General features: G+C 39.5%; 1 protein-coding gene across 5 annotated transcripts in view; it reads right to left on the reverse strand.

The window, feature by feature from the left end:
* Positions 1–15,802, reverse strand: part of LOC109433834 (sodium/glucose cotransporter 1-like) — an 87,510-nt gene that overhangs the window by 39,512 nt on the left and 32,196 nt on the right. For 4 of the 5 annotated variants that reach the window (XM_074321433.2, XM_019710356.3, XM_074321428.2 and 1 more), the window contains 5 exons: positions 13,040–13,144; positions 11,456–11,515; positions 6,178–6,282; positions 4,495–4,600; positions 3,449–3,529 (listed from right to left, as the gene is read on the reverse strand). In XM_074321433.2, the coding sequence (XP_074177534.2) occupies positions 3,449–3,529; positions 4,495–4,600; positions 6,178–6,282; positions 11,456–11,515; positions 13,040–13,099 (412 nt within the window). In that variant the 5' untranslated portion in view covers positions 13,100–13,144. The remainder of the gene's footprint in view (positions 1–3,448; positions 3,530–4,494; positions 4,601–6,177; positions 6,283–11,455; positions 11,516–13,039; positions 13,145–15,802) is intronic. The other variant, XM_074321429.2, reaches the window with a different exon arrangement.

A 15,802-nucleotide genomic window follows, 5' to 3' on the forward strand; every position in this document is an offset into this window, starting at 1 on the left:
GGAATGGAAGGGGACTTTGTTAGTATGACACAGAGTATCTACAAAAAATCGACAGCAAGTATTTTATTTAATGGTGAAATATTCAAAGTTTTCCCTCCAAGATTGGGAATGAAGCAAGAATGTCTGCTGTCTCTACTTCTATTCAATACTGTACTAAAGGTTATGGCCAGTGTAATGAGGCAAGAAAAAGAAACAAAATGTATAAAGTTTGGAAGGGACGGAAACAAAAAACTTCTTGACTTGGGTGCTGGTTAGAAGAATGTGTTCACTTTGTGATATTTCACCTAGCTACACACCACTTTGTGCACTTTTCAATAAAAAGTTTATTACAAATAGAACAACAAAACGATGTAGTAGATCTCTATTCACTGACATAGAAATCAGCTTATGATATAGTACCAGAGGTGGAAAAAGAGGCACAAAATTTTGTTTTCATTCTATTAAAATGTATGTCTCATAGATTAAAATGTTTGTATATATAAAGACTATCTCTGGAAGGATAGTCACAAAACTTATAACACTGGTTGTCTGTGCTGTTGAACTGAGAAAATGAGGGCAACAAGGATTTCACTGTGTACCTTTTGTGTTGTTTATCTTGTGTATATATTACCTACAAATAAAAGTGCATGTGCCTGGGTTCCCATGGTGACTAATTGGAAGGATAACATTCATTTCGATGTACAAGTTCTTGTATATTTTTAAAAGAAAACAATTATGCCATTACTTTATAATAGTTTACTTATCAAAAGAACTAACATGAAAGTCCCAATTAAAAAATCTCATTAAGGACATACAAAAAGCAAATAGACATATGAAAAAATGCTCAACATCACTAATCATCAGAGAAATGCAAATCAAAACCACAATGAGATATCACCTCACCCCAGTCAGAATGGCTATCATCAACAAGACAAATAATAACAAATGTTGGAGAGGCTGTGGAGAAAAAGGAACCCTCATACACTGTTGGTGGGAATGCAGACTGGTGCAGCCGTTATGGAAGGCAGTGTGGAGGTTCCTCAAAGAATTACGAATAGAATTGCCATATGACCCAGCAATCCCTCTCCTGGGTATCTACCCAAAAAATCTGAAAACATTTAGAGATAAAGACACGTGTACTCCAATGTTCATTGCAGCTTTGTTTACGGTGGCCAAGACATGGAAACAACCAAAATGTCCTTCGATAGATGAATGGATAAAGAAGTTGTGGTATATATACACAATGGAATACTATTCGGCAGTAAGAAAAGATGATATAGGAACATTTGTGACAACATGGATGGATCTTGAGAGAGTAATGCTGAGCGAAACAAGTCAGACAGAAAAAGCAGAGAACCATGTGATTTCACTGATATGTGGTATATAAACCAAAAACAACAAAAGAACAAGACAAACAAATGAGAAACAGAAACTCATAGACACAGACAATAGTTTAGTGGTTGCCAGAGGGTAAGGGGGGCGGGGGGTGGGGGGTGGGAGATGAGGGTAAGGGGGATCGAATATATGGTGATGGAAGGAGAACTGATTCTGGGTGATGAACACACAATGGGATTTATAGATGATGTAATACAGAATTGTACACCTGAAATCTATGTAATTTTACTAACAATTGTCACCCCAATAAATTTAATAAATAAAAAAAAAATCTCATTAAATGTCTCAGGAAATGTCTTAGTTTGTTTGGGCTGCTATAATAAAATGTCATAGATTAGGTGACTTATATACAGCAAATATTTACTTCCCACAGTTCTGGAGCCTGGGAAGTCCAAGATCAAGGTGCTGTCCAATTGGTGTCCAGTGAGGGACCACTTCCTGGTTCACAGACGGCCGTCTTCTACTGTGCACTCACATGGCAGAGGAATGAAGGAGCTCCCTACGGTCTTTTTTATAAGGGCACTAATGTCATTCATGGGGGCAGAGCCTCCCAAAGGCCCTGCCTTCTAAACCATCACATCGAGGGTAAGGATTTCAACACACAAATTTTGAGGGGACACAGACACTCAGTCTATAATAGTAAAGATTATAAAAGTGTTTAGAAATATAATTGCTAACATTAAATGGAATATCTCACCAGCCCCTAAAGTTTAATTGGATGTCATTTTCAACTATTTGGGTGGACTTGGCAGGTTTAAAAAATGTTGATGTTTAATATTAGCACACAATGAAACACAATGGCTCAATGTGTTTTACAGTTTATGGCTGTGTCACTCAAATTAGTCACTGCTTCTCAGCTCATTTAAAAATTCCTTGGATCATGCCTGACATATATTTTGTGTTCCAGCAACACCGTATTAAGTATACTTCATGGCGCACTAATGCTTACTGAATGGTAAGACTGAAGATTGTGTGTTTCTGTTTGAGTCCATCTTTTCTCATTCTATGGGGCTCACAACATGCTCCGTGGAACCGTAATCCTTCAATTGTACTCACATATCATTTCAATACCTGAGCCAAGACCCATCTCTTATCCATGGAGCAGCGTATAACACCAACCTTTAAGGTCACACTCCTAGCGAGTGGAAGGAAACGTCTCTTTTAAGGTTAAGTGTACTTGCTATTACAGGTATTGTAATATGTGAGTTCACATAGTGGGCTTTGGTGTTAAAGAGACTCAGCTCTGAGTCCTGCTCTTGGTGTGTCCTGCAAGCAAGTTCTTTAACTGAGATGCAGTTTCTTCATGTATAAAATGGGGACAACAGTAGTTATGCCTCAAGGCGATTGTGAGGATCACAGAGGCAACACAGATAAAGGCCTACATTGTACCTGATACTCAATTCATATCAGCGATTATTTTCATTCTTATTATTTAATAATTGGTTGGATTCTTATCTTCCTTCTATGGCCCAGTTTCCCTTTACTTCACTTCTTTCTTTTTTTTTTTTTTGATGAATGAATAACTTCCCATGTACCCCCAGCTACACCGTATAAGGGATGGTTCTGGTTCTCAAGAAGTTTTGGATCTGGCAGTGCATGATTTATTCATGTGATACAATCAGTGAACAATCAGTGACACAATCAATGAACAATGTGGCAGTGATGAAAGTCCAGAGAAGAAAGATGTGCAGATGAAATAATCAAAGAATCACACCTTTGGGGATGATCTTCCATTGACCATGACAGACGGATTTAACTGAGTGAATGAAAAGGAGAGTGGCTTCTAACTGGAGAGGAAGAGCATGGACAGAGGCACAGAAGGGGGATGAGAGTGGCGGACCACTCTTGACTGCTGTTCTAAAGCACTAGAGCTTGTCATTGCCACTCCTATTCCTTTCTTCTCGAGTGAGCAGAACTTCCCTCCCCAGTTTTCAGCATGACCTTGGATAATGCTCTTGGCTTCTTAGGGCCTCAGTCTCCTCATCTGTGAGGTGAAGGTGCTGAAATGGCCCCAGGCAGCGATCAGATTCAAAGATCCCACCCATAGTGCCCAGTCTTCTCAAGCTTTACTTACCAAAGCCCGTCAGCAGGGCTGATCCTAGAACCATAGTGCCAGCATGTAAGGCATTGGTATAAACCACAGCTGCAAAACCACCTGAATGGGCCAGAGAAAGAAGAATAAAAGCCACATTTGAGTCTTTCCATTGAAAGGTGCTTCAGCATCCTGCTCTACATATTGTTTCCTCCCAGATCTCCACATTCACACCTTTTCTCCCTTAAATTCAGTGGGTCTTCTAACTACTTATGCTTAGTCTCGGGAATCCTGTGTTCTCTCGTTAATATCTGTCACAATCTTTTGTTGGATTCTTATACAACCCTTCTGTGTTCCTATTTCCCTTTACTTTCCATTTTTAAAAAATAAAAACCTGATAGTTTTTCTAAGGGGGAAAAAACCTGGTAGTTTTCCTAAAATCTGTTTGGAAGCAACAGTGGCATCCCTGGCCTCTACCTGCTAGATGCCAGTAGCACTCCCCAGTTGTGACAACCAAAAATGTCCCCTGGGAAGAAAAACCACTCCCCACTCTTTAACACTGAGGACCATCGGTTGAGTGCATTCCATTCCCAACCCTGATTCTCTCCACTAGACTGTGGTGAATGGCCAGGAACACTCACTAGCATCCAAGATTTGTGTTGTGGCTGGAAACAAACATACGAGAGCCCTCACTTTCAAAATCCAGGCAGAGATTGTCTAGGACAGAGCTGCCTTCACAGAAGATCCCATCTAATGACCTGACCAGGTTACTAGGTGATCAGGATGGTCTGAAGTTGCTGCCTCCCCATCCTTCCCTTTGTGCGGAGCTCCCACTCTTTTACCAGGCAGTGTGCTGTCCTCTGGAAAGGCCCCACCAGCCCGATCTGATTTCTAGGGGTAGGACTCCATTTAGGCACCCCTGTCTTGATTATTTTCACTGTTCTCTCCACCCCCAGGCCTCAGGAATGTGATCTACAGACTTAGACAAAATGGTAAAGCTGAAGGCTCCTGCCTTAATATCTGCAAGGACTCCACTAAGTAGAGTTTTTGTGTCAATAGAAATACCTGGGTGGCTGGAGTAACCTCACCTGTGATGGTATAAATGCCAGTAATTGTCAGCAAGACTATGGTGGCCAGGTAAACATCCAACCCCAAAACCATTCTCATGAACATGGCACCAGTGCTGATCTCCAGCTGAAATGAGTACAAAGACAGCAGCCTGCACTTTCGTTTCCAGCTCAATCGACAGCAATTCCATGAAAACACTGATCTTAGAAGCCATTTGTGGTGAGCACATTCACTCCATCACTAGTGGACATCGGGTGAGGGTTACCCAAGTTCTGCTGGGCGATAAGGCTTGTGCCCCACAAGTTCAGCCAAGGTCAGCGCCTTTAGGGCTTGAATTGACCCAAATAATCCAGTTAATACAACGGGGCCTCTTCCTTCCTGGAGCCTCAGAGTGGGGAGTGTGCTCAGAGAGTGAGCTGTTCTGCAGTTCTGCCATTGAGAAAAGGCAAAGGGAACAGTTTATTAAGACTTGGCAAGCTTTTTCTGTACAGGGCCAGATGGTAAATACTGTAGGCTTTGCAGGCCACACACGGTCTCTGTTTTCTCACAACCTTTTAGAATTGTAACAACCATTCTTAGCTTAAGGACTGTACAAAGCAGAACACTAGGAGGATTGGCCTGGATTTTTTGATCCCTGGCTTAGTTGAGAGTGATTTTGAAGCATCTGCCCTTCATTTAATGGGCTAACTTCTTGCTTTGTTATTTCGGTCCCCAAAGCCAGGGATACAACGGGCAGAGATTCCCCCTACATTCATCCATCCATGTTTTTTACTAATCATGTGATAGATATTTAGCGGGGTTCAGAAGACACAAGGGTTACCAAAATTCAGTCACTATCTTTAAGTAGTTTATAATTAATGAAGGAGACAGAGCACTAAACAGGTAATTTCCATGCAATGTGATAAGTGACACTCATTCGATCATTCAAGAAAAAAACATTTATTGAGTGCCTTATGTGCTAAACATGTTCTCAGCACAGGGGACAATGCAGTAAACAAGCCAGACAAGGTCCTGGGCCACAAGAAGTTTACACCAAAGTGGAGAAGACAGCTAACAAGCAAGGAAAAAAATAAATTCCTCTCATATGGTGACAAGTATTACAAAGAAAATAAAAAGCCAGTAATGGAGTAGAGATTGAGTGGCACATCTGTGGAAGGCCTTTCCAAGGAAGTGATATTTGAAAAATCTGGGGGAAGAACATACCAGACACGGTATAGAGCAGGTGTCAAGGGCTTTATGTGGGAATAAGCTTGCTGGATTTGAGAAACAATAAGGCAGGCAGTGTGGCTAAAGCACAGTGACTATAGGGGACAAGGCCAGAGAAGCAGGGGCTAGGACAAGACAGTCCTTACCGGTCCTAACAAGGGGTTCAGGTTTTCTTGTAAGGGTGGTGTAAACAATTCCTGGATTGTTTTAAGCAGGGGAGTGACATTACCTTATGATATGACATGAGTAAACACAAGGTTCTCTGGGAATACAGAGGAAGGACCTGTAATCCAGGCTTGGGAGGCAGAGAAGATGCCTCCGCTTTTTATTTTTTGCAAAGTATTATTAAGCTACTTTTTTCTTTACTCTGGTTTAGATAGCAGAGGCTAACAAGTAACTTATGGGGCCCTAGAGTGAACTGCAGGGATAAATCAGCCTAGTCCGGCCTATTGATTTTTGATTGTTTTCTTTCGCGGGCTGGCTTTTATACAACTTACTGAGATATCATTGAAGACATAGAGGAATAAACACAGAAGAGCGAGAAGGAACTGAATCCGGTAGCTACCAAACCTCTTCTTCAAATATTCTGGCATTGTCACCACCTGTATGAGCAACAGGAGAAGTCACTGTCAGACAGAGTGCCAGAGGAGGCAGACCCAAAGGGATGGGCCTTGGTCACACAGTGCTGGTTGTCAGAGATGCAGCTGACGGTGGGAGTGGCCCAGGAAGACAGGGTGCAAGGTCGCTGCCTGTGGCTTTGCATTATATGGCACCTGTTACGATGAGAGAACTAAGAAAGGACAGGCACTACCACGGTCTTCAAGAAGCTTGGCATCTAGCTTCCTGTGCCGTCTTCAGAATGCAGAAGGAAATCCAGCAATTGAAAATGTCTAATTATGACTAATCACTTTGGTGAAATAATCACAGTGCAAAGTCAAATGCTTTATCACATACTACAAATATGACAAGTGCTCAAGATTGACAGAACTTGACTCTGTGTCAACGCTGCTCATGTGCGTGCTGGGGTCTCAAACAATCCTGTTCATTTCTACCTGCATCATCTCAGGCTGTGTGTCCCCCAGTGGCAGGGAGTGTGCCCTCTTTGTTCATTCAATTCCCGGACCCGAGCACAGTGCCTGGCTCAGGGGAGGTGAATAAATAACTGTTAAATGAATACTGTCCCATATGCTGTCCCAAATGGCCTCATATGCTCTTTGTCCGCCTACCTCACTCATGTCTAACTCAAATCCCATCTGCTTTATGAAGACTTCCCTGGGGGCTTGTGAAGACAGGGACCACATGCCCTCTCCTAAATGCCTACAGCTTTTATTATTTTCATCTTTGACTTGGTTTGTAATCATATATTGTCATATACGGCTCACTGTCTCAGTCTGGCTCTAAGCTGTTTTACACTTGCTACTTGAGTTAGTCTGCTAGGGCTGCCACAAAAAAGTATGGCAGACTGACTGAGTGTATTGCCTCACAGTTCTGGAGGCTGGAAGTTCAAGATGTCAGCCTTGTTGGCTCCTTCTGAGGGCCTTGAGGGACGGATCTGTTCCAGGCCTCTCTCCTTGGCTTGTTCATGGCTGTCTGCTCCCTATGTCTTCATATCCTCTTTTCTCTGTACATGTCTGTGTCCAAATGGCTTCTTCTTATAAGGTCTCACTGGATTAGGACCCACCCTAATAATCTCATTTTAATTTCTTTAAAGACCTTATCTCAAAATGCAGTCGCAATCTGAGGTAATTTTCCTGGGATTATGGCTTCACAATTGCAAGTGTTAGGGTGCACGGCAAATAAGTCTCACATTTTTAATGACCTCTCCACAAATATTTTAAACTTTAACCGCTTCAGGAGGCATTATTTGCATACAGTAAAATTCTCTCCCTTGAAGTATAAAGTTTTATGAGTTTGGGAAATGTATACAGTTGTGTAATCACCACCACATTCAAGACATAAAGCATTGTCAATACCCGCACAAAGCCCCCTAAGGCAGAGTCAAGGCCTTCATCTCACCGCTGCTCCCAGACAACCAGTATCAGCTGCTGCCACAGACTTGCCTTTTCTAGAGTTTTAAATAAATGGAATCATGCAGTATGTACTTTTTTATGTCCCACTTTTTTCACTTGGCATGATGTTTCTGAGATTTAGCCACGTGGTTCCATAATTCCTCTTTAGTTTTGAGTAGTGTATCACATCACATGGTGTTTATCCATTCTACTCCAATTTAGATTTTTTCTAGGTTTGGTTATTATGAATAGAACTGCTATGACCCTTTGTGTGCAAATTTGTGTGTGGACATGTGTTTTCATTTCTCTGGGGAAAGTAAATATCTATACCTAGGAATAGAATGGCTGGATCGTAAGGTGTAATTTGTTCAGAAACTGCCAAGCTGTTTTCCAATGTGGCCGCACCATTCTGCATTCCCTTGAGAAATGTATGAGAGTCCCAGTTGCTCCACAACCACTCCAACTCTTGCTAACGTCATTCTTTTTAATCTTAGCCATTCTAGTGAATGAGCAGCGGTATCTTATTTTAAGTAGCATTTACCTAATGATCAATGATAGTCAACATCTTTTCATGTGATTATTTGCCATTTACATATTTTCTTTGGTGAAATGTCTATTCAAACCTTCTTCACGTTATTGTGTTATTAGAGGATTTTTTAAAGAAAAATATATACATATTAATGTATTCTGGATACAAGTCTTTATATTGTATATATATCCTACAAATATTTCCTCTCAGTCTTTATCTTGACTTTTCATTTTCTTAAAAATATGTTTCCAAGAGTTAAAGTTTCAAATTTTATTTTTAAGTCTGATTATATAAATTTCTTCCTTTATGGTTTGTACTTTTGGTCCTAGGTAAGGAACGTTTATCTACTCAATCACCTTCAAAATTTTTTGCAGTAAGTTTTTTTAATTGAAGTAACTGACATATTATATTAGTTTCAGGTATACAACATAATAATTCAATATTTGTATATATTTTACCTTCATTTTTGAAGAATGCTTTTGCTGGATATAGAAGTTTTGGTTGAGTTTTTTCTTTGTTTTAGCATTTGACTCTCATTCTAATGTTTTCTGGACTCCATTGTATCTGATGAGAAGTCATCCATTGACTGTAGGTTTTTACTACAGTGGTTATCACGAGGCTTACATAAAATATTTCATAGATACAATAGTCTATTTTAAGCTGATAACTCTGCATACAAAAATTCTACCCTTTTTACTCCTCTCAACATTTTATGTTTATGATGTCACAATTTACCTCTTTTTATATTATGTATCCATTAACAAATAATTGTAACTATAGTTATTTTTAAGTTTTGTCATTTAACCTTTAAACTAGAGTTAAGTGATTAACATACTACCGTATTACAGTATTTGCATATTCTGTATTTGACTATATACTTACCTATACCAGTGTGTTGTATATTTTCATGTTAGTAATTAGCAGCCTTTTATTTCAGCTTGAAGAACTCCTTTCAGAATTTCTGGTAAGGCAGCTATAGTGGTGATGAAGTCCTTCAATTTTTGTTTGTTTGGGAAAGTATTTCTCCTTTATTTCTGAAGGACAACTTTGCCAGGTGAAGTATTCTTGTTTGGCAGTTTTTTTCTTTCATCACTTTGAGTAAATCATCCCACTGTCTCCTGGCCTGCATGGCTTCTGCTGAGAAATCCACTAATAGCCTTGTGGGGCTTCCCCTGTATATGAAGAATTTTTTTCTCTTACTGCTTTAAAATTTTTCTCTTTGTATTTGATTTTAGACAGTTTATTGTAATGTGTCTTGGAGAAGATAGTTTTTGGGAGAAATTTGGCGGGGGGGGGGGGACTTATGAACTTCATGATCTTGGATATATAAATCTCTCCCAAGATTTAGTAAGTTCTCAGCCATTATTTATTTAAATAAGCTTTCTGCCCCATCCTCTCTCTTCATCTGGTACTCCAATAATAATGTAGATTGTTTCTCTTAATGGTACCCACCCCATGGTTCACATTGGCTTTCTTCACTCCTTTTCATTCTTTTCTCTTTGTTCTTTTCTGATTGGATAATTTCAAATGACTTGTCTTCTATTTCACAGATTCTTTCTTCTGCTTGATTCAGTCTGATGTCAATACTCTCTATTACATTTTCATTTCATTCATTGTATTCTTCAGCCCTAGAATTTCTGTTTGGTTATTTTTATGATTTCTCTCTGTTAAACTTCTTGTTTTCCTTATTTTGTTGAATTGCCTTTCTGTGTTTCCTTGTAGCTCACTAAGCTTCCTTCAAACAACTATTTTGAATTCTTTATCAGGTATATCTCAGATGTCCATTTTTTTGGGTCAGTTACTGGAAAATTATTGTGTTCCTTTGGTGGTGTCATGTTTCCTTGATTTTTCACGTTCCTTGAAATCTTGCATTGCTGCCTTTGCATTTGAGGAAGCAGTCATGTCTAGTCTTTACCGACTGGCTTTTGAAGAGAAATACCTTCCCATCAGCCCTACTAGGGATTCTGAGGCTTTCTCAGACCTTTTCTATGGATAAACCTGCTCCACACTTCTTGTTCCCTCATGTGGGGCAATTCTAAAGATAATATGTTTTCTCTTGATACTGCAAAGCCAGGCTGAGTGCTGCCAGCCTCCTGTTTGCTTGCTTTCCCAAGGGTGTTCAAATTTGTGTGCTTTCTCCCAATCCCACAGAGTCAAGCTGGCTTTCTGTGCATGCTCACTACCTTTCTGCAAAGGCTCCTTCTTGCCACCATCAGGGTGGAAGTGTATGTGGGTGAGGCGTGCAGAATGTCGGGGTGCCTATGGACCAGCTGGGGGGATCTGCAGGTTAGAAGTTCCCAGTGGGTCATTGGCAGACTTTCTAATAGTCTGCAGAGCAATTAGAAGGATCCATATTCCTTCGACGCCATCTGAGCGCCCTGGTTGCTATTCTCTCAGCCACTTCCTGCCCCCTAGTCATAGAGCAAACATCAGTATTCTGAATGGGGTAGAAAAACACATCTTTTTGGCAGCACTCTGAACAATGGCAGTAGCCAGGCACTTACTCCATGCTCTCACTTTTTGCCATGGGAGAAATCTTAGGCTGAGAAGGTCTCTTGGTACTAAGCTGTGCCACCTTGGGGGAGAGACGACACAGGCGAAACTCATTTTTTTTTCTCTAGCAGAGCACTAGAACTTCTCCACTTCCACAAAGGCCCTCTCATCTGTGGGTGATAGTCTAACTTGCTGTGTTCTTTGGGGGAAGTCAGTAGGAAGCTCTTATTTTGCCACGTTGATGATGTCACTCCACATATCCCTGCAGTGAGCAGCATGGATGGTCTCTTTGTTCTCCTCTCTCATGTCACTGACATGTCTTTGTCTCCTGAGGAACAGATTGGCAGTTCCTCAAAAATCCTGTTTGGATTTTGTTTGGGATTTCATTCCATTCACAGACCAATTTGGAGAGAACTAACACCTTTAGTATATTGTCTTCCAATCATTAACATTGTTGTTCTCTTGATTTATTTAGGTCTTATTTTTAAATAAAGTTTTAAAATGTTTTCTAAAATAGCCTTAAGAGACAAACTCTTGAGTAAGGTCCACAGTGAAACAGCAGGCAGTTACTGGTGTCTGTTTACCCAAGGTAGACTAATGTTAATCTCAGGATTTAGGGAAGTCAGTACAAGGATCAAAAGGCTGAGAAGTTGAACTTATCTTCCAGGATGTTTTTATGGACAAATGTAATACTTGTAAGAAAAAGTATCGTAGAGAATAGAGTAAATGATAATGGACACTCACCCCAGCCTTAATGTAAATAGGAGAAAATATCCAACCAAGAACACAGAGCAGAAATGGAGCCTGAAACCAAGAACAATTACATCACAGTTCCATCTAGGTCATGCTCCTGAATGAGATGCAAGCTCAGTTACTATCTGTTTTGAGCCTAACTGAGGTATCACTATTGGGAACCTTACAAATAACAGCCCAAGCATCCACCTTCCAGTACAATAAACTTAACTGACAGGTACTTGATCTTTACCTATAATGAGGTACATTCTTAATTGTGGTGGGTTAACTGAGCAAGTTTTCAAGGTATTTATTTTTAATTTATTGTTTGCTCACTTCCAGATAGGACTGAAGGTGGCTTATAATGAAATATGAAAGATAGTTTAAAAAAAGGAAAGAAAAATCAGAAACCAGATAAATGGGAGAGAAACTATATAAAAATTTCAAACAAGTTATTGAAATTGAGTGAAAAATTGGCTCTGGCTTTATTTACAAAGAAGGGGTAAGGTGAGTTGAATATATGAAGGAGATGCTAGTAAATTCTGAGAGGAAATGGTGGTAAAGACAAGGGCTTCGTATTAGGTTTGGAATTGACTCTGCTAAAAGTATTCTTTATTTTTGTAGTCTATAGGGGGAAAGATGAGACTCAGAATGTAGGGAGCTTTCTGATTTATCCAACCCCCCCCAAAAAAGGCCAGATGATTTATATAGAGATAGGTTAATTAACATAAAACTTATAATTTAGATGAACAAATCCTATAATAAATATATACCACTGATTAAATAAATAACCCATTTTATAAGTTTTATAGTGGAAACTTGGTATTCCTAGGACATCAATTAGGACTGTTGTAGTAGCTAGTTGAATATCTTAATGAGCTCAGCTCAGGTAAGCCCATTCTCAATATACACTGCAAATATATACATATAAATATATATATATATGCATACATGTATATACACACATATTACATACAGATATAAACATATATATGTTTATATATAACAGATATGTTACAGATATATATAACAGATATATGATATATTTATATAACAGATATATATAACAGATATATACAGATATATGTTTATATCTGTATGTATATGTGTGTGTGTATAAATACTATATATAAGACCCTATATTATATGTTATATTATATTATATTATATTATATTATATTATATTATACCTGGTCTTATATTATATAAGACTGGGTATTATATTGTATTATAAGATCTGGTCTTATATTATATTAAAATAAGACCAGGTCTTGTATTAATTTTTTTCTCCAAAAGACGCATTAGAACTCATGGTGCAGCTAGGTCTTATTTTCGGGGGAACATGGTGTGACCTTTTACATACCTGACTAGTCTCCTAACAGTTCTATGCTTACTGTAGTCCTATGGTCCTTAAAATATAAAATTAATTTACTTAGAAGAAGGAAAACTAGCACAATTTTTTTGAGAAATCAAAGACTCGGTTCCTTTCTTCCATGACTTCTCAAGAAGTCAAGGTTGAAAGCAAGTTTTATGGTTATGAATTTTATTTGGACAATGATAAAGGTGGAGGTTAGTTGTTACAAAGGTATTACTTACATTCCACTCGAAGGCCCCAACAGCAATTCCTGAAGTCACTGCTGTTCCAGCCAGGCCCATTAAGTGGCCAGTGCCAATATTTGAAGCAAAAAGAGAAGTACCTATCTGATAATCAAAAGATGATTCTATATCAGAACATTTAGTCCAAGTCCAAGAATTAATTTTCACAAATGTAAACTCAAACTGAATTTTATAGTTTCTCAAAAGGGATTATTCCCTGGGCAGAATTTCCATTCATGTCTCTTCTACATAAAACCTAACCATAAATTAGAAGCCAAGGGAAGACGGAGAACATGAAAAAGGTAGAATAGCCATTCTCATGTTGCCACCCTCCACAAGCTCCACTGATTTACTTGCAATTTCCTAATGCAAAAATACTAGCAGGAGTGAAATTCCATTAGTATTTAGAAATAATTTTAAAATATTAACACTCTGGTTGTCTATAAGACACTGGTTAAAATACTAAGGTACAATGAAGTACAATATAGCATAAATAAAGAATAAAGAAAATCTATTAAGTAATAAAGATATGGTAAACAATATGTATAATACCTCATTAAAATTTTATGTGTGCACATCACACTTGTGCACATATATGTTTATATACAGGAGTGATGCTGGCAGCATATATAAAACAGAATACTTCTGGGAAGTGGAATTATGGGTATAGAGATGGAATGGGGAGAAAATTTCAAGTTCTACACTTGGACTGTAACTTTTTATTTTTTTTACAACCAGCATCTGTGGCTTTCAAAATAAAAAATCCCAGAGGCATTCAAAATGAACAAAATCCCTCCTAAACCAATATTAGCTTTTTAATTAAAAAGAGACAGCCATTCAATTCCAAACAAAAATCCAACTATTATGCTGTTGACACGAGATACATTTAAAACCAAATCACCAAGAAAATAACAAAGCCTTTTAGGTAAAGACAAACAAAAAAGCAAACAAAAAAACAGCACTGACAACATTAACTTAAGATAAAATAGCATTTAAGACCAAAAGCACTAAGCAAGACAAAAAGGTTTTGTTGTCATAACTATAAAAGGTAAAAGGCTCTAATAAGACATAGTTGAGAACACATGGGCATCAAACATCTTAGCAACAACAAATATAAGGCAAAAAAAATCTTAGAAGAGGCTCATAATAAGTACTCAAATAATGATACTATTGGGAATGTATTGCTATTACTGTTAGGAATGTTCACTGCATTTATCATAATAGTGAAAAATTACATACAACCTAAACTGCCCAATAATATGGCACATCAATGGTGGAATATACATATAATATTACACAATTACACATAAATATAAAATATTTATATCTACCTACCCAAGTTTATATAGACCCAGGGAAGACACTAGTACATTATTAAATGAAAAGATAGGTCAAAAAGTCACCATTCATTAATTCAATAACTATATAAATGTCGATTGCCACCTATGGCCCAGGCACTGTTCTGGATATTAGGGATACATTAGTGAGTGAAACAGATAAAAATCCCTGCCCTCATGAAGCTAACATCCTTTTGAGAAGAAGAGAATAAACAAAATGAATAGGGGGTTATTTTCTAGCATAATAAACAATGATAAGTACTGCAGAAAAAAAGAAAGGTGGGAAAGTTAACAGGAAGTGCTAAGCACTTGGGCAGTTGGAGTAGACTAAGAGGAGATCTGAGGAACACCAGAAGAGGCGAGGGAGCACGCCCTGGGCTCTCTGGGGAGAGCCCGCAGGCAGCTGGAGCAGCAGGAGCAAAGGCCCTGAGGCAGGAGCACAGCTGCCTGTTTAAGGACATTGGCTAGAACTGGAGACGGGTCCTGAAGGGCAAGGCCAGAGAGGTAAGGAGCTGTAGATGATCTGTGGCCTAACACAGGCCATTTAACAGCTGGGCTTTCATTCTGGGTGACATGGGAGCTCCCAGAGGATTTTAAACATAAAAGTGACATGGTCCAACTCAAGTTTTAACAGGCTCCCATTAGCTGCTTTGTTGAGAATAGATATGAGGAGCAAAGATGGAAGGAAGGAGCCCAGAAAAGAGGCTGTTATAATTAATCTAGGGGAGAGACAATGGCAGCATGAACCTAGAGGCAGAGCTGATCAAGGAGTCAGATTTCAAATACATTTTCCCCCTGATGGACTGGTGTAAGAGAGAATAAAGTCTAACATGACTCCATGTTTGTCAACCTGAGCACTTAGGGTGAAGCTGCTATTCAGGACACAGGGACGAGAGTAGGAGGGGCAGATGTGCAGAGGGAAGTCCAGAGTTCCTTCTGGAGTTGTTCAGTGTGAGACACCTGATACACCTCTCGAGTGCATGTGTCACACAGGCAGTGGGACACACAAGGCTGAAGCTCAAGGGAGAGACCGGGATGTGTTAGCATGTAATTGATATTCAAAGCCATGAGACTAGAGGAGGTTGCCAAGCGTGTGAGTGTAGTTGGAGAGAGGTCAGGCCCTGGCCCTGGGGAACGCTAGCATTGAGAAGCCAGGGAGACACAAATGAGTGACTGGTGATGCGGCAGGAAAGGAGCCAGGTGACAAAACGGGGAGGGAGGGAGGACTGAGAGTGTCAGAGTTTCATCAACGTCAGGCCAGGTAAGATGCGGACCGAGCACTGACTGCAAGAATAACAGGAAGGAAGGAAGGGAGGGAGGTGGGGAGGGAGGGAAGGAAGGAAGGGTAGGAAGGAGGGAAGGGAGGGAGGGAGGGAAGGGAGGGAGGGAGGGAGGAAGAGAGGAATGGGGGAAGGCAGCCATGTAG

Source organism: Rhinolophus sinicus, chromosome 9, assembly GCF_057876585.1.
Source record: "Rhinolophus sinicus isolate RSI-liver-muscle chromosome 9, RSI-T2T, whole genome shotgun sequence".
Lineage (NCBI taxonomy): Eukaryota > Metazoa > Chordata > Mammalia > Chiroptera > Rhinolophidae > Rhinolophus > Rhinolophus sinicus.